This window comes from Trachypithecus francoisi, unplaced genomic scaffold, assembly GCF_009764315.1.
Source record: "Trachypithecus francoisi isolate TF-2019V2 unplaced genomic scaffold, Tfra_2.0 Lachesis_group13, whole genome shotgun sequence".
Taxonomy (NCBI): Eukaryota; Metazoa; Chordata; class Mammalia; order Primates; family Cercopithecidae; genus Trachypithecus; species Trachypithecus francoisi.
The window spans coordinates 32,677,929-32,697,832 of record NW_022681458.1 but is presented as its reverse complement, the minus strand read 5'-3'; the positions used below and the strand labels follow the sequence as shown (position 1 = coordinate 32,697,832).

General features: G+C 39.3%; 1 protein-coding gene across 5 annotated transcripts in view; it reads left to right on the top strand.

Moving 5' to 3' along the window:
* The window catches only part of PTH2R (parathyroid hormone 2 receptor), a 145,438-nt gene that overhangs the window by 113,482 nt on the left and 12,052 nt on the right, over positions 1-19,904 (top strand). For 4 of the 5 annotated variants that reach the window (XM_033230470.1, XM_033230469.1, XM_033230468.1 and 1 more), the window contains one exon: positions 19,115-19,209. The exons of the other annotated variant lie outside the window; for it this stretch is intronic. In XM_033230470.1, the coding sequence (XP_033086361.1) occupies positions 19,115-19,209 (95 nt within the window). The remainder of the gene's footprint in view (positions 1-19,114; positions 19,210-19,904) is intronic. 5 annotated transcript variants of the gene reach the window in all.

Sequence of the window (19,904 nt, the reverse complement as noted above, 5' to 3'; positions counted from 1 at the left end):
GCACACTCAATAAACTTTGAAGAAAATTAATGTGGAAGGCCATTTTCCTCTTCTTGAGTTAAAATTATGACAGTTCTAAGCTAAGAATTCTGAAGTACTTTTCCTATATTATGAAGTTCATTTAATCTCAAAAATCACACCTGATACTCAAGAATATCTTTCTGTTCACTAAGAGTTACCTTTTTGTTTCATTATTATAGTTTAGTGTTATCATAATTCCCTTGAAGGTTCTTAACTTACAATCTACTAGTGTATCTGAAAGTTTTCGTAAAATGTCAAGAATTGGATTTGAAATAAATAATTTACTTATTTTAATCAATAATTTAGAGAAGGCTGAGTTATGAAAGAGAAAAACTAAAAAAGCAAGTGGAAAACTAAAGGAAAGGAAAAACAGAATTATAAAGAAAAACTCCAAGGTATAGTTTTCAATTCAAAAGAGGGGAATACCTCAAGAGACAAGAAGATACACCTCAAGAATACAGAGTTCCTAGGAGAGAGATTTGGCCCTCCTGGGAATAAGAATATGGAAGGCTTGTGTGGATAATTCTGTGATGTGTAACACCAGGTAGTTAGATTGCCTGTGGCACTGATGCAGAGCATCAGCTTGAAGCACACACAGAAATCCTGGAAATCCAGGAGTTTGGATTATACGTAGTGAACCCAAGTTGATATGTTTTAAAACCTGGATTCCAAGGACAATGATTATTTCACTTAGAATGCCAAAGACTAGAGCTCTGTAAGCATGATTGACATTCGGGAAAAAGAATAATTTAATATCTGCATTGGAAGTAAATAATAAACACAAAATCTTGAGCTAAGGTGGTAGTGATTAATGGGGGAAATGTATTCATTGCAGGCTGGCAAGTGGTACGAGAGCATTCCAACGGCCTGTGCCAAGGTTGAGTGTGGGTGTGGAATAATATCAGGAGCTGAGACTGCAAAGGAGGCTGGGCCAGACCCTGAAGGGGCTTCTAAGCCTCACTAAAGAATTGACACCTAATCCTGCAAGGGGTGACAACCAAAGGTTTAGACATTGGAAAGTGAAGGAATCAGGTTTTTCATTTGGAAAGATCTCAGGTCTTCATTGAAGCTGGCAGTGGGGAAACCACTGTGGGTGTCTGCTGGGTGGGGGTTTAAGCCACAGTGATGTGAAGTGGAAAGGATATAGGTCTGAGAGAGTTAGGGCGTGGAATTCTGAGCACTGTCCCTTCACACTTGGCATACACATTTTCCTCATTTCCATGACCTGGTCCCTTCTTCCTCCCCCATCTCATGTCGCCTCATCTCCTTCCCGCTGCCTCAGCTCCGCACAATGGCTTTCTTTAGTTCCCTGAACGTGCTGCACTGTTCCCACCTGTGCTGTTCTGTATGCCTGCCATACTGTTCCCCCTGCTTGTGCATTCTTCCTTCAGGTCCCAGCTTACGGACAACCTCTTCAGACAGTCCTTTTCTGACCACTTGACAGTGTCACAGTGGTTACAGCATAGGCTCTGGGCAAGACTGCCTTCATTAGAATCTCAGGTTTGCCCTTTTGTCGAGTGTGCAGGCTGAAATTTTATGGTACAGGCTGGTCTTGGGCAAGTTATTTAAACTCACAATTCCCTTTTGCCATCTATAAGATGGGAATAATAGAGTAGATGACAAGAGGTAATCATTGGGCTGCATTCGGAACAGTGGCTGGCACATAGCGCTATAAGCATTAGCTATTATCATTTTTACTTTGCACGTGTTAATAACTTGCCCACACTCCAGGTAGATTTCTCCTACTCCCTGCAACACATGAACTTAAAAAAATGTCTCCATAAAGTCATAAAAATAATGTTGGTTTCTGGACAGCAATAAGGCTAACACATTGTATCTTGTATATCAGTAATGGGCTGTTCAGACATGAGGGGACTCCCAGGGATGATCTGGTTTCCCAGGCTCCACGGTCCCCTAGGATGATACCATGATGGCTTCTCTGTTTGTGCATAGGCACTTCTGATTGCAGAATGTCCGCTCTCCTTGTTTCCTATAAAACCTGGCAAACCATCGGTGTGACTATTTTTTAAAAGGCTGTAACGTTATCTACCCAAAATGGTATAATTGTTAACTCTTTTTGGTAGGAGTAGAGCTTATTTTTACCCTTTTGTTAAACATTTTAGTATTCTCCATTTTAGGGGCATCGGAAGGCTCTACTTTATAATCGAGAAATCGATATTTACATTTTGAAAAAGTTATTAAGCTCTCACTTTTGTAATTTTCCAGGTAAACCATTCCGTGATTCACTTTCTATTCAAACACAATAAAACACGAGGTGAGAAAAGTACACATAATGTTATATTCACTTTCGCTTTCTTGCTTCCTATGTGAGTTCCTGTTATGAAATGCAATAAATACTTGATTAAAAAGAAACTTCTTCCTAAGTACATTCTATGATCTTCCCTGTGACTTGCTGGCAAACCAGGCAGACAGTAAGTTAGCACCACTGTGGTGAACCTGCTGGGCACCCGAGCGCTCTTCTCTCCAGGTCTGCTTGAAGATGTAAAGACGGGGAAAGCTCTGCCACACCAGCGCATGATTTGTCTGTCCAGCCCGTTTGAGATGCACATGGACACAGTATGAAGGACCAAGGAGGTCTGCCCTTTCTTGGGAGTGACGCCAAATGTGTCACAGTAGTTACAGCATAGACTCTGGGCCAGGCTGTCTTTGTTAGCATCCCAGGCCTGCCCTTCTGTCGAGTGTGCAGGCTGAAATTTTTCTGGGCAGGCTAGGCTTGGGCAAGTTTTAAAAACTCAGGGTCCACTTTTGCCATCTATGAAATAGGAATAGACTGGGCGTGGTGGCTCATGCCTGTAATCCCAGTGCTTTGGTAGGCATAGGCAGGGGCTCGCTTGAGGCCAGGAGTTCAAGACCAGCCTGGGCAACAAAGCAAAACCCTGAATTCTTTTTCCCATAATTACTACACCTACTCACATTCATACTAACAGGGTACACATTTTTTTTTCTCTCTCTCTGCATCCTAGCTAATGTTTATCTTTTGTCTTTTTGAACTACCAACGGCCATTAAGCCATTCTTTGTTTGTTTGTTTGTTTGTTTGTTTGAGACAGGATCTCACTCTGTCACCCAGGCTGGAGTGCAGTGGTGCAATCACGGCTCACTGCAGCCTTGATCTCCTGGGCCCAGGCGGTCCTCCTGCCTCAGCCTCCTGAGTAAACTAGGACTCATGGCATGAGTCCTAGGTGGCATGTGCCACCATGCCTGGCTGATTTTTGTATTTTGGTAGAGATGTGATTTTGACATGTTGCCTAGGCTGGTCTCAAACTCTTGGGTTCAAACAATCCACTCGCCTCCACCTCCCATAGTGCTGGGATTACAGGTGGGAGCCACCCTGCCCAGCCCCATTAAGCCATTCTAACAGGTATGAGGTGATAGCTTGTGATTTTGATTTTGATTTCCCTGATGATTAGCGATGATGATCACCTTTTCACATACTTGTTGGCTATTTGTAAGTTTTTTTTTTTTTTTGAGATGGAGTCTCACTCTGTCGCCCAGGCTGGAGTGCAGTGGTGCGATCTCAACTCACTGCAACCTCTGCCTCCTGGGTTCAAGCGGTTCTCCTGTCTCAGACTCCCGAGTAGCTGAGATTACAGGCACGTGCCGCCATGCCCAGCTAATTTTTGTGTTTTTGGTAGAGACGGGATTTCGCCACATTGGCCAGGCTGATCTCAAACTCCTGACCTCAGTGATCCACCTGCCTCAGCCTCCTGAGGTGCTGGAATTACAGGCATGAGCCACCACAGGGCCAACTCCTCTGCTTTTTAAAAATAGCTTAATGCATTTTGGTAGTAAACTGACAGGAACAGCACAAAACAACATTAAAAACATGTACTTGCATGTAGAATTATTCAGAAAAATATAGTGAATGGATGGAATTTACTGTATGATAAAAGTGCTACTAACGCCAGTTAGTTGCTGTCAAGAAATTTGTTTTTTTAAAAATCCAAATGCTGGCCTTGTTCAGAAAAATTTAACAGCTATTTATAACTGCTATAAAGGTGAACTGCTGAAACTTGTTCAGCTGAAACATTTGGTGTGCATTAATACTTTGTTTCCATGCATTTATATTACAAATTCACACAAAAATGAAAATGGAGAGACTGCCAATACCTGGTTTCTGTTCCCTATTTTTTCACTGACTGTCATTTACTTAGGTGCCTTTTGACTCCATGGGGGTGGCGGCAGGGGGAATCTGATGCTCAGAAATACCAGTAAGAGGAAGAAGAGCTTTTTATTTTTTTCTTTGAGAATGGAATGTTTCCCATCTTAGTGGATTGTCAAGCAAGTTCTCCATGAATGCAGCATGGATGTCTTCTGGCATCATTGTTACACATTTGGCCTGGATTACACACGGCTCGGTGTCTCCAGAAAGGCCATTATGATAGATCTCATTTGTTTCCCACAAAGCACCAGTAGCTGTGCTCTGGATGTGCTGCTCTGTTTTGAAGTCCTTAGCAGTTTCTTGCACCAGACGCTAGGAGGAAAGTTTATGGATTAGGCTTTCAGTGGATTTCTGATAACATCTAATTTCACCAAGTGCCTTGGTATCCAGGTTGTTACCGGTGAAGTTTCATCACCCATCCAGTAGATGGCACACTGGCCTTTGTAGTTTTTTTGTAGGTTGTTTTGAGGGCAATCTGTATGGCATAGAGACTGCCTAACTCACCCCACTTCTCCTTCAGCTAGGGATTGGTGAGCTAGAGCTGTATGTCTTTTTTTGAGAAACGTCTATTCAGCTCCTTTGCCCATTTTAAAATTGGGTTGTTTCTTGGTATTCAGTTGTCTGAGTTCCTTATATCATTTGGATATTAGTCCCTTATTTAATACGTTAATTTTTATTGAACATATTCAATACATAAATATTGCAGATATTTTCTACCATTTGACAGGTTGCCTTTTCGCTCTATTGATTGTTTCCTTTGCTGTGCAGAGGCATTTTATTTTAATGTAATCCTGCTTGTTCATTTTTGTTTCTCTTGCCTGTGCTTTTGGTACTCATTTCTAAGTATTGTATTCTTTTTTGTTGTTATTGTAAATTGATTTTTTTCTTAATTTTTTTGGATAGTTCATTGTTTGTACAATTTGTTCAACATTTCAGCCGAATTCTTCTCATCAGCTAGCTTTTGGCATCTGCCCCAGGGAAGCAAGTGCTTACATTCCATCCTCCTTGGAGATGTCAGAGTTTCCTTAAATTTTGGGTTAATTGCTCATCCTATAACTTTGTTCTCTGATGCATTTAAAAAAGTTTAAAAACTTTTTGTCAGATTATCCAGCATTTGTATTTTATAATGGTGGGAGCAAGTTTTCTTTTCTTTTCTTTTTTTCCCTAGCTTTCTACTATTGGGGAAATATAATTTAAAACAAAAATCTTCTCCTAATCTAAAAATCTTCTCCACATAGGTAATACAGAAGAAAAACACTTTTAGTATTAAGTTATTAAACCAGAATGTGGTGTGCATTACACGCAATCTGCTAAGAGATTGCAAAGAGAAAGAAGTCTCACTCCTTTGTGTAGCCAAGCAGTTACTACTCATTGTATGTATGCTTTCAAGAGACAAAATAACTAGTTCTCAAGTAAGAGGGACTTGACAATACTATATGACACCCATGATTCATCCGAACTTTACCTGGTAATTGGGGTGACCACTTGTCATGGCTAAGTAGCTTTATTGGAGGAAAAACAAGTTTGTCATTTCTTTATGGCAGGAGGAAGTTTTGCCACTTCAAGATAGGTGCGTACAGAAGTTAAGCTCCTACCCTACAAAAACCGGGAGATGGGGATGCTATCTCTCTTGATGTTAACATTTCAAAAAGATGGTTCCTAGGTCCTTGTGAAAGACATTCCTGGGCCATAAAGCTGTCCAAAGGCCTATCTAATCTTCAGAAGGATTTATAAACATTTCAAAGAGATGAGAAAGTACATACAAGCTTTCTAAGGTAAATGCTCTAAGAAAAAGGGGGAAAGTGAAATCTCTTCCCCCATTTTCAACAGGGAGAATAAAGCCTCTTATTTTTAAATTTGTATTTGACCTCACTCTGTCTCCTATGTAACAACTGGCATCTCTAGGTTAATCTGATAATGAAATAGTCTTGCAGTGATTTCCAACAAAACTCTCCTACGTATTTTCCTCCTGGGATTTCAGGCCCGCATTCTTATGGACCATGAAGCCTACATCCTTCCTTTTACTTTTGAACCTGTCTGTAAAGGGAGAAATAAGCCGAGAACTTAAGCTCCGTATGTTCAGAGTGTGGTGCTCCTTCTTCTGAGTTGTTCTGTGTGGTGAAGCCAGGAAGGATGAAGATAATAATGACAACAAACATGACATAGTTCTTACAATGTGCTGGGCAGTGTTTTAGGCGTTTTATATACATCAATATATCTAATCCGACAAATAACTCTAAATAAGAAACTGTCCAAGAATACCCAATATTAAGTGATGGAGCCAGGTGCTGACTTCAGGATCAATGTCCCCACCCAGTGAACTCCATGCACTTATAATAAAATCTAACATCTCTGATAATCCAGCAAAGATGCCTCACTCGTGCTTGTGCCTCTTTACATGCCACACCCTGGCTATGTTGTTTACCAGTCAGTTGCTTGACCTTGTCCACCTCTGTTTTTCTTAGGGCTGTTCTACATGCCCCACTGTACTTCTAGAAGGTTGGAATGTGCTTCCTTCTATGCTTCATTTGAAATACTACTTTTTCTTTGTGACCTTGATGCCCTCCAATCTAAATTAGATTACCAATTGTAATCTACAGGTTGTAGAAAGGCTTTTTCTTCTCAACATCATGGTATATCATGTCTTTCACTGTTGAATGTCCATCTTGTCCACCGAACTGCAAGGTTTATGTAAACAAGGATAATTTTTTTTTTTTTTTCTAAACTTATGATGCCTAGTGCTTAGCTAGTTTCCTGGCACAGAGTGACCACTCAATAAATACTTGTTGGAAAAACAAAACATGCATATAAAATAGATATCCTGGGGAACTGGGAAGAGGAAAGAGGCAAAATAAGAACACAAAGCAAGTAAAATTACAGAACTTGTGAGTTCATTTTATGCAATCTTTTCAATTTCTAGAAAAGAAAACTACAGCTCACACAGATAAAGGTCACATGACTAGTGTGATGAAACAAAGACTTTAACATGCATTTTGTGACCACGTTCTTTTCACTTGCATTCCAAAACCTGTCAAACTGTGTCTTGAATTTAGGGGAAAAATCTTTCCATTTATATAGCTATGTTCATAGTTTTAAAAATAGCTTAACTTTAGGATATAAAGTTGTTTTGTAGTCGTGCATTGCATGTGACATGGTTTTATGTAAATATATGCATCATATGTGCTAACAAAGAAACTATTTGCCCAGAATTTAAAATCCAAATTAGATCCCTTACTTAATTCTGTTTTTGGCTATTATAATACTATAGATTCTGTTAATTTGATGTTTGTATATGTAGGAGTAAAATTAGATAAATTATGGTCAGAATTTCTAAGCAATATATGAGGTAAACTAAATTTAAGAGAGTAAAGGAATTTGTTAAGTATGAGCAGTCTGGAGAAGTCATGTCAAGATAACTGATTTTTAGAGATAACCATAGACTGCAGTATAAGTTTGGAAGGAATCACTTAATTTTGGAATTGTAAGATCTGTAATTATAGAATTGTTGTTTTCTGTTTTGTTCAAGTGTGTTAAAATTATGTTTAAGAGAACTAGAGTCATTGGAAAATACTAAATTTTGTTCTGAAAATAAATGTCCCCAAATGTAATCATCTATCAGACACCTGTGTCATCTTGATGTTGGTTTGAGGATGATTTTTTAATTCTTCCCCTGTAAGATCAAAATATAACAGAAATATTTCCTAATTAACAACAGAGCGTGATGCTTTGTTTTGGTTCTGGGCTTCCTGGAGCATCATGAGAAGGCGTAGGGATACTCCACCTCAAGGCAGGAGATGCTGCAGGCAGGACAGCTTGCTTGGAAGAAGTGGGAAAGGTGAGATTGATTGATTCAATACATTCTGACCAAGCTGGGACACTTACTGAGACATGAGCACCTGCATTTGCACTGATGTCAACCAAGAGGCACTGTAACAGCTGAAACAAAATAAAACCAGAGACATAAAAATACAGACTGGGAAATTGAGCAGATTCACTCTGGGGTACTTATGAGAGGGCCTTGAGAATGCCAGTATTATGGTGTGAGGAGTTGTATGGTACTGGCAGAAACCTGAGATCTTGAATTTATAGGTTAGGGAAAAGAAAAGGAGGAACTGTGGTATTTGTCTTTATGTAAGTATTTCCTTCGTGCTGTGTTACTATCCCCATTTACCCATCCTTTCATCCACCATCTGGTGATAGGTCATCAAACTGTCTTTCTAGGCCCTGCTCAAATTTTATCTTTACCAAAATTGATATGGTTTGGCTGTGTCCCCACTCAAATCTCATCTTGAATTCCCACGTGTTATGGGAGGGATCTGTGGGAGGTAATTGAATCATGGGGGCAGGTCTTTCTTGGGCTGTTCTCGTGAGAGTGAATAAGTGTTATGAGATCTGATGATTATATATGGGGCATTTTCCCTGCACAAGCTCTCTTCTCTTGCCTGCCACCATGTGAGAAGTGCCCTTTCATCTTCTGTCATGATTTGAGGCATCCCCAGCCACGTGGAACTATAAGTCCATTAAACCTTTTTTTCCTTCCCATTCTCAGGTATGCCTTTATCAGCAGCATGAAAACAGACTAATATAGTAAATTGGTACCAGTAGAGTGGGACGCTGCTGAGAAGATACCTGAAAATGTTTAAGTGACTTTGGAACTGGGTAACAGGCAGAGGTTGGAACAGTTCAAAGGGTTCACAGACAGGAAAATGTGGGAAAGTTTGGAACTCCCTAGAGACTTGTTGAATGGCTTTGACCAAAATGCTGATAATGATGTGGACAATGAAATCCAGGCTAAGGTGGTCTCAGATGAGGTGAGGAACTTGTTGGGAACTGGAGCAAAGATGACCCTTGTTATCTTTTATCAGAGACTGGTGGCATTTTGTCCCTGCCCTAGAGTTTTTTTGGAACTTTGAATTGGAGGGAAATGATTTAGGTATCTGGCAGAAGAAATCTCTAAGCAGCAAAGGATTCAAGAGGTGACTTGGGTGCTGTTAAAGGCATTTAGTTTTAAAAGGGAAACAGAGCATAAAAGTTTGGAAAATTTGCAGCCTGACAATGCAGTAAAAAAGAAAATCCCATTTTCTGAGGAGAAATTGAAGCTGGCTGCAGAAATTTGTATTAGTAACAAGGAGCCAAATATTAATCCCCAAGACAATGGATAAAATGTCTCCAGGGCATATCAGAGGTCTTCACAGCAACCCCTTCCATCACAGGCCTGGAGGTTTAGGAGGAAAAAGTGGTTTTGTGGGCTGGGCCCAAGGTCCCTGTGCTGTGTGCAGCCTAGGAACTTGGTGCCCTGTGTCCCAGCTGCTCCAGCCATGGCTGAAAGGGGCCAATGTAGAGCTCAGACCATGGCTTCAGAAGGTGCAAGCCCCAAGCCTTGGCAGCTTCCATGTGGTGTTGAGCCTGTGAGTGTACAGAAGTCAAAAACTGAGGTTTGGAAACCTCTGCCTAGTTTTCAGAAAATGTATGGAAATGCTTGGATATCCAGGCAGAAGTTTGCTGCAAGGGCAAGGCCCTTATGGAGAACCTCTATCAGGGCAGTGCAGAAGGGAAATGTGGGGTTGGAGCTGCCACACAGAGTCCCTACTGGGGTACTGCCTAGTGGAGCTGTGAGAAGAGGTCCACTGTCCTCCAGACCCCAGAATGGTAGCTCCACCAACAGCTTGCACCATGTGCTTGGAAAAGCTGCAGACACTCAATGCCAGCTTGTGAAAGAAGCCAGGAGGGGGGCTATACCTTGCAAAGCCACCGGGGCAGAGCTGCCCAAGGCCATTGGAGCCACCTCCTTCATCAACGTGACCTGGATATAAGACATGGAGTCAAAGGATGTCATTTTGGAGCTTTAAAATTTGATTGCTTCAGTGGATTTCAGACTTGCATGGGCCCTGTAGCCCCTTTGTTTTGGTCAATTTCTCCCATTTGGAATGGCTGTATTTACCCAATGCCTGTACCCCCATTGTATCTAGGAAGTAACTAACTTGATTTTGATATTACAGGCTCATAGGCAGAAGGGATTTGCCTTGTCTTGGATGAGACTTTGGACTGTGGAGTTTGAACTGTTGCTGTAATGAATTAAGACTTTGGGGGACTGTTGGGAAGGTGTGATTTCTTTTGAAATGTAAGGACCTGAAATTTGGGAGGGTCCAGGGGTGGAATGATACCTAAATCATTTCCCTCTAATTCAAAGTTCCAAAAATCTCTAGGGTGGGGACAAAATGCCACCAGTCTCTTTGATAAAAAATAACAAGAGTCACCTTTGTTCCAGTTCTCAACAAGTTCCTCACCTCCAAATCTCATCTTGAATTCCCACATGTTGTGGGAGGGACCCAGTGGGAGGTAACTGAATCATGGGGTCACTTTCCTGTGCCATTCTCATGATAGTGAATAAGTCTCATGAGATCTGATGATTGTATAAGGGGAAGTTTCCCTGCACAGCTCTCTTCTCTTGTCTGCTGCCATGTGAGATGTGCCTTTCACCTTCCGTTATGATTGTGAGGCATCCCTAGTCACCTAGAACTATAAGTCCAGTAAACCTTTTTTTTCTTTTCAGTCTTGGGTATGTCTTTATCAGCAGTATGTAAGTGAACTAATACAGTCTTCTTTTGTCTCTTAACAAAGTTAATCTCCTATATTTTATTAATCATCTGATAATAAATGTTTGAGTCCCTTTTTGTTTCAAGCATATTTCAGAGTCTTTTTTTTGCATTGATCCTCACATAACTTTTAAGTGGGTATTTTTATTATTCCCAGTTTGGGTTCACGAAAGGTTGTATAACTTGTCTGAGGTTATAAATTTAGAAAATGCTGAAGCCAAGGTCAAACCCAGGCAATGCCATTCCAGAGCCCACAGGTTTTCCTCTTTCTTGCCATAGGATTTAAGCTAGGGCAGTGTTTCCATATGTAGGGGCACATACCCTGGTGCATGAGAGGACTTAGGCGGTATATGCAAGATCATTAAGCAATATTGAATCATATATGAATTTTGGTCCCTTTCCAACCCTTCTGAACACATCAAGGAGAAAGTTTTATTTTGGTCCTGGTCTTGAACAACACTCACATGTGTAGTGTCTTTCTTTGGGCATAGGGGGAGGTAGGACAGGCAACCCAATCTAGATAACATTTCATAAGGCTTTTTGTTTCCATCATATGTATTTCACAGTTGTCTCTTATTTATAAAAGCTTCTACTGGTTCTTTATTTATGTTTAATGGTATGAAATTTAAATTTTAATAATTTAATGAAAGTCGATTGAAGAAAGGTATGAAGTAGGCATTAGTAGGTAAGTAATATCAATATGGCAAAATCATGATGGTGGCACCCTAAATGACTTATATGGAGAACACTGAACTGGACAAATTCCTTTAACAATGAAACCTGAAATTATACAAAAGTCCTGACCGGTGTAAGCAGTGGGCGTTCCCATGGTTGTGGGAGGCTAGTTGTGTTTCATGTGATCAGACACTTTAGAAGGAGTGTACCCCACTGCATTTTACTTACTAGCTCTGTCTTCCCTGTGTGCTCCTCGTGGGTAGGGATAATCTATTCTTTTATTTTCCTAGAATGCCTGCCCTTTATTGGTGCCTAGGAAATATTGGCTGAATGAAAATATAAATATATACTTAATATTACTTATAGTGGATCATAAGATTATTTGATAAGCATGCCACATGTAGGTACCTTACAATCATTTACAATATAGTTTCCTTCATAGTTAACTAAAATAACTATATTCAGTTATTATATATTATATAAATAATTGTTTCAATTTTATGACTGGCAATACCGGCACACAGAGAAGTATTTGACTTAGAATTATAGGGTTTTGGAGCTGGGGGTACTCTTAGATTTTGTTGAGTCTCACTAACTTTACTAGTCTACAAGCAGTCAAACTCACATCCAAGGTCATACAGGTCATTAGTGGAGGAGGTGCAACTCATAATAGTTTTTATTATAGGGTTGGTAGTTATGTGAACAAGTGTATGAATCCTGTGTGAACTCTTACCAGTTGCTGACTGTACTATGATTTAGCCTCTTTTAAAATGAAGTTTTCTAAAAAGGAAATTGGATACTCTAATATTTACTTCATAGGGTTATTAGGAGGACTATGTAAGATTATTAAAGTGCTTAGTATAACCTATGAAAAGCGTTCAATAAATAATAGCCTATAATACAGGTAGTAACACTACTAATACTACTACTAGTGATAGCATGGTAATAGTAGGGGTGTAGTAACAGAAATGGTGGTTCATGTAGTAGTGATATAAGCTTATCCAAGTCTTTCTGACACCATCATGAAGTTCAGAATAGGGAAGAGACAGCACCAAACTCTGTCTGAAGGGCTTAATAAAGGAAACACCAAGAAGGTGAGATTTGAACGAAAAGTATGAAGGAAGAGTAGAAATCACTTACCTAAATCACTTAATAGGTAAATCGCAGAGAAGGGTTTTCCTGGCATAGAGATTAGCCCATGCCAAGTGGGCATGTTATGTTTTCTATGGCTGGAAGGAACAATGCATCTGCAGAATGTGCAGAAGATCAGACTGTGAAGTTGGATGGGAGTGGACTCATGTCGTGCTAAAGTACGTTGGAATTTTCCTTAAAATTGTGATGAGACATCAAAATATTTTAAGCAGGTTAGTAAGCAGATCAGATTTGGGTTTTAAAAAGAAAACTCTAGAGGTATTATGATGGGTAGATAAGATGAACTAGCTTGGAGACGCAAATGTCTAAGAGAGGTACTATTCACCTTTAAATGCATAGTTCTATTTGATTCTGACAGCTATATGAGAGACTGTACTCTTGATGCAGCCTTCCAAGAAAGAGACAGGAATTAAAGAGTTTTATCAAAATGATAACAACCATAAATAACTGTCAGCTGCTGATATGAGTAATGGAAGGAGATCAGCGTCAGCAGCTGGTGAGCTTGGGCAGCAAGCGTGATGACAATCCATGTTTTTTGCTATTTGATGAGAGTTAGTCCCACATATTCCATTCATTTACATCTATTTCTTTGGAGATGCTGTAAAGTCTCAAAATATTTTCCTTTATAATGAGTTGATTCATCTTAGCTGAATTAAAATGTGAATGTGCAATAAGAACTATTTTTTTAAAGACCCAAGAAAAGGTAAATATTGTCATAAAATGTAAATGTATAACTAATTTAATGACATATCTTTTATATTTGAATAATAGAAACTTCTTCCAGGGTCACCTTTCTTATATACATACGTCTAAGCTGTGCTTATAGAATAGGAGTAATAAAAGAGAAAATCCTAAACTCAGTGTTTAAAGCAACCCTTAACTGGCATTAAAAAAAACAAACAAACCATAAAACCTGTTAGGGAATTAGGGTCTGTCACTCATTGAGACTTTAGAATTCATATGCTTATTTTTTGCAGTCGTTCAGGCAGTAGTTCCTTTTCTGGCAACTCCATAAAAATAATTCATAGAATCAAAGAATGTTCAAGTTGGGAAGCATTTTGGGGATAGCTTGTCCAATGTTTATCTGATAACATTATTGCAGAGATTTTAACCTTTAAATAACCCTCCAGAGAAGTAATGTAACTGACAGCTTGTGGTTTGCATTAGAGATGTTGACAGGTATGAGAAGTATATGGGGCATTTGTGATTATTTCTTTTTCAGGTCACTTTTTATTGGCATGTATTTACTTACTCTTAGATGTTTGTTTCATCATGCCTCACATCATCATTGTGTATCCAAGCTGAGAACTAATCTTTCTGGTCAATAAACAGTTTGTGATGTTTATCTTGGTTTTGCTCATTGTATCAGTAATGATTAAATTTGAATATTGAATGACATTGAATGACTAAGCAAGTAGGCGACTCCTGAGGAAGCTGCATACTACATAGAGTGCATTAAACACAGAGCTAAAATGTTTTTTAAATAAATGTTTTGTTTTCCGTACTTGTCACAGGGTATCTTAGGGAACTCTGGCAGAAGAAATAAGATGGAATTTCTAATAAAGGGCTTTAGGAAATATTTTAGGTGATAAGTTGTAAAAATATTCTATCTAGTGTACTTTTCAAAATATGAAAAGAAAGGGACAAACAAGGTACATGCTTCTTAGCTGTTGTCGGGTGAGTGATTCATTTCCTTCCAGTTGCAGGGAGAGGTGCAGTCACCAAAAACAAGGGTTGACTGGGAAGGAAGGAGTTTTAAGAAAAATGGATAAAATTTGATCTCTGATCATTGACACAATTATAAATACCAAACTGATTTTTCCCCAGAGAAAAATCTCCCCTTCAGAACTCCTTTTCTTTTCTAAATCAGTTAGAAATAAAACTTTAAATGAAATTAAAGCTCTAACATTTGCCATAGAAACTGTCTCCAAGTTATAAATTGAATTCCGACTGATTAGAAACGAACTATATATTTTGATCTTTATATTTGTGATACAGAAAATCAAATTATAGTATTTGATAGAGATCAGGGAGTTTATTACCTGTTATGTAAAAGTTCAGCATTTACTACCAATATGCAAATAAGCAAAGCAAAAAAATTCTTATGTTTGTGATATTGAAAAATAAGCCGATACATGGGTTGAGCAGATATGACGTATTTAGAATGTCTCTGAGGGCAACTAACACATAGCATCTCTCTTGGCTTCCCTGATTCTAAACATGTTAAGATATAAAGCAAGGGAGTGAGGGAGAACCTTATTGTTCCAGGAGGCTGGGGTGGATGATGTGACCCTAGGTCTGTTAGACAAGTGGGTCTATTGAAGAATCCCATAATTAGTCAGGATCTTCCCACCTGGGCACGGGATGCTGAGGGGCAGGCTTCTATCCCTGGAGATGCTGCAGAGAAAGTCTGCTCACTGCAAGTTACCTTTTCTATGCCTAAATTTTTACTTCTTTCTATGATTACATCTTTTGTGAGTTATGCCTAGAAGTGAAAATTCTACATTGAAGGGGGATGTGCTGATTAACCTCAATATAAATAGTGTTTACAGTGTGCACATCTTATTCACTTTTGTATTCACTCTCATTGGACAAATCTTGATTAAACACCAAGAATGTTGCAGGCCCTGTGTGACACACTGGAGAAGAGAGAGTAGAGGAGAAGACAGACACCAGTTTCTTCTCCCGCAGCTAAAGCTTAGTGAGTGAGGCAAACATTTAAACATGAAAAATGCTTCTGAGAATAAGTGACATTCAGCCTGAACCCTGATAACTGACCTAGGAAGGGTGAGTGAGTAGAGAGAGTAAAGGATCCAGGCAAAGAAAACTCCAGTAACCAAGTCTCGGAGACAGGACAGCCTGCGCTTCCATGGCTGAAATGTTTTCTTTGTTTTAGTTCATCTGTGGTTCACTCTGAACAAATCTTTACATTTGTTTAAATAATTACTTGCAGGCTACATGTTGGGTACAGTGTACACTGCTCCGGTGATGGGTGCACTAAAATCTCAGGAATCACCACTAAAGAACTTAGCAATGTAACAGAAAACCACCTCTACCCCAAAACTATTGGAATTAAAAAAAGAATCTTTAATTGCAAAATAATTTGATTTCTATGTTTGCGTTATTTTAAAAACATATTTACAAAAAATTAATTCTATGTGTTATTGGCCTTAATGTTTATTAAAGGTCATGTTATTCTAAGCCCTCTTTCTTTTTTTAGATTTCTTTGCTTTGTTTTGTCTGTAGTTTGCTTCAAGCAAAATTTTTCCTACGGGAATTTACATGAAATATGCAAGAACTCTTTAATGATGTTTTTCTTAGAATTATGTCTTAATTTTAAAAAATTTACTACTACTACTACTACTATTACTACTACTACTAGTATTGCTGCTGCTGCTACTACTACTAGTACTACTACTACTACTACTACTACTAAAATCTCACCAGAAACTTCCTCTTTGTCTTATTCTCTTTTATTTCTTTTGCCTGGTATAAAATGCCACCTTCCCATTTGCAGACTCAAGTCTTCCTTTAGTGCAAGATTTTTCTTCTGTTATGTTTTTATTGATTTATTCTGTTTGTTGTTGTCTTTTCTTCAGAAAGAGAAGTAATCTGCCACATCCTCCAGATAGGTATCTTACACCTCATATACCTCCTCACACCAGTCTTTGTTCTTCTTCTTTTCTTTTTTTAGTGGCTTAGAAGAACATGCATTTGCTCTCTTACAGTTCTGAAAGTCAGAAGTCCTAAAATCACGGTGTCAGTAGAGCTACCTTCCTTCTGGAGGTGCTGGGGGGAATCTTAATCTTTTTCAGCTTCTAGAGGCTGCTGGCATTCCATGACTCTTGGTCCCTTCCTCCATCATCAAAGCCAAAAGTGTAGCAATTTCCACTCTTAAATCCCTGGCCACATCCTCACTCGAACGCCCTTTCTCAAACTCTCAAATCTTTGTTCTTTTTCCCTCCCTTTGGGAGGATTCTTCAAGTGTCTCCTAAATTGCTGAATTCATTTTTTTTGCTTTGTCAGATCTACTGTTCGTTGTTCTAATATTGATTTTAAAACTTGGTTATATTTTAGATTCCATATAATCTTTTGTTAATCCATCCTGCTCTTAAATTTCTGTCTCCATCTCAGTCTACTCTTAACTCAGTTCTATTTTATGGACACTATAGTGCAGTGGTTAAGGGTGTACGGTGTGGATACAGGCTGCATGGGCTGCATTAAGGCCCTGCCACTTGCTAGCTGTGTGGCTAGGAAAAATATGTGGAATCTGTGCCTCAGGTTCCTCATCTGTGAAATGGGGACAAGAAAATGCCTGTCTCATAGAGATGCTGTGAGACTAAGAGTCAATTCATTTGCCATGGTTAGTAGTCAATAAAGTGGTTTCTAATTCACCCATAGTCTATATTTTTCTAAGTTATTCAGAATAATTATTTAGAATTTCATCCAGCTGTTGTTGCTTGTATCAGTATGTGTGTATATATGGCATGTGTGTGTTTGTTACTTATCTTTTAAGGCATCAAGTTTTACTCAGCCTTAATATTTTAAAATTCTTAATTCTTTCCATAATCAATTTGGTTGGCCTTGAACGTATCTTCTCAGTTATTAAATGGATGGATTGTTTGGCATGTATTTCCTTTAGTCAGTTTTCTGGGAGTGGAGGGTGCAGATTTATTTAGTGTAGTTTACTAAAGGACTAAGTACTTGGTCCCTTGCCTTTTAATAAGGTGAAGCTTAAGGTTGGCTCATCAGAAGCCATCTCTACTTCTTCCTTTTCCAGGACGAGGCGTGACAAATGGCAATCCAGCCGACGTTGCCCCACAGGTCTCCCAGCTTCAGCTCCTAGCACTTAGTCCTTCACCCAACCGTTCCATGCATCACTCCCCAGTATCTTCACCCTAGCTACATCCTGTTGCCGGGGGCTGTTGTCTTAGAGGGACAATAATTAATGGGGCATGAAATAAATCTTGTCATTCAGAAAGTAGCACTCATGTGCTTCTTTCTCAGTGACCTGAGCAGTACTCAAGTAGCTTTTCAACTTCTCATTAAAACAAATCTGTCTGCGGCCTGCGAGTTGTAGTGGGTGAAGATGGAAATCCTCAGCTCTCATGTTTTGCATCTTTTTGTCCTCCTGAACAGAAGGTATCAGATGGTGGTTAAGGATTCACGATAGAGACTCACATAGACCTGGTTCGAATTCCAGCCGATTGGTGGGTATTCCAGGTTAAAACAGGTTAAAACAGTTAATCTCTTTGAGATAAAGTTTCTTCATCCATAACAAATGGATGTAAAAAAATAAAAGTGTCTCCTCCATGCTCATGTAAGGTTTTAAATTAGAAAATGTTCAATAAATGGCAGCTGTTGTCAGCCTGGAAACATCCCTTTCCTTTCATCAGCTCACAGCACAACTTTGTTTTCCCCCATGTGCGGGGCTCAAGACCTAGCCCTCAGTTCTTGTAGAAAGTTGTGATTGTTGAGAGGTGCTCACAGGGTTGTCAGTGGTAGGATAGCAGAGAGCTTGGTGGTGTGTTCAAGGCTGATACAGACAGTCAGCTGAATTTGGGACTGAGACACACAAATCTTCTGATAACCAAATTCCCTAACTTCCAGAAGAGATTGAGGACTCTGCAAGACAAGTTATCCCCAGGACTGCAGGACTTGATGACTTTCTCTTCTGCCCCTGCTCTGGCAGGGACACAGTGCTTACTGTTGGCAATCTACATTTCCATTATTCCTAAGCACTAGCACCTTCTGGAAAGCAGACATTTCCCAGAATTTCAGGCCTCAATCTCCTTATGACCCCAGACCTGGAGACATGTGTTCTTCATCTTCATCTGGAACGTCTTCACTGATCCTTGAGGACCTCAGACAGAAAGGGATTTATTCCTTCGACACTCCCCTCCCTCCCCTTTTAAAAGCCAGGACTTGATTATCTCTAGTGGTATTCACACTTACAACATTTAAAAAAATCAATCTAATTGACTACACTGGGAGCCTTTTCTTATATAGCATCTTACTTCCCTTAAAAAAAAAAACACCTCATATCACCTTCACCCAATACTTTTCATACATCATAGACAGAGTGGATCCCCGAAATAGCTCTATTATTCCTCTCCCTAAAGAAGAGACATAGCTGGGAATTCATTTTAAAGAGGACAGTTGATTACATTTATATAATAACTATTACCCTTTGTCCTGCCAGTTTGCCAAAGGGCTTCATCTAAACTTCAGTTTAGAAAGGCCCCGTGGATCCCGGCAGATCATCCTCTGGTATTTTCAGTGTTGTTGAAACTTTATATTTCTTTGTGTTTTCATGAGGGTGAATCAAGAATCACTAGCCTTCCAATATCTGATCTCAGGTTCCCCTGTTCACATTTATGAAATGGGTAATTTTTCTTATTTGAACGGAAAAAATTTCAACTTATGTAAATGTTTATAAAAATCTTGAAGACTAACAATAATTCTTTGTAATCTTACCTTCTTTTTCAGCTGAATTTTATTCTGTTTCTGAATACAGTTAGAGTTCTAGCTACCAAAATCTGGGAGACCAATGCAGTTGGGCATGACACAAGGAAGCAATACAGGTAATTTCAGGACAGGCACCATCAGAGGAAATATTTTCCTTCCTTCCTTCCTTCCTTCCTTCCTTCCTTCCTTCCTTCCTTCCTTCCTTCCTTCCTTCTTTCCTTCCTTTTTCTTTCTTTTTCTTTTTGGCAGAGTATCACTCTGTTGCCCAGGCTGGAGTGCAATGGCACAATCTCAGCTCACTGCAACCTCCGCCTCCCGGGTTCAAGCAATTCTGATGCCTCAGCCTCACGAGTAGCTGGAATTACAGGCATGCGCCATCATGTCCAGTTAATTTTTGTATTTTTAGTAGAGATGGGGTTTTGCCATGTTGGCCAGGCTGGTCTCAAACTCCTGACCTCAGGTGATCCACCTGCCTTGGCCTCCCAAAGTGCTGGGGTTACAGGTATGAGCCACCGTGCCCAGCCTTTGGTTACTATTTCAAGTAAAGAACAGATATAAATTGATTTGAAATACCTTTAAGAGATTAAATTTATGAATGTATATTTATTGTGTGATTTATCAGAAAAGCATATATATTAAGAAAACATAAGTAAATCCAAAGACCACCTCTTGTGCTTAAATTCTAAGTATATTTTAAAATCTGTTTTTAGCAGGTTGGGATGTTCCCATCAACCGTATGTGAACTCACAGAAAGTATCTTGATGATGTTGGCAGACAATTTTATTTGCATTCTACAAATATGTCATAACTG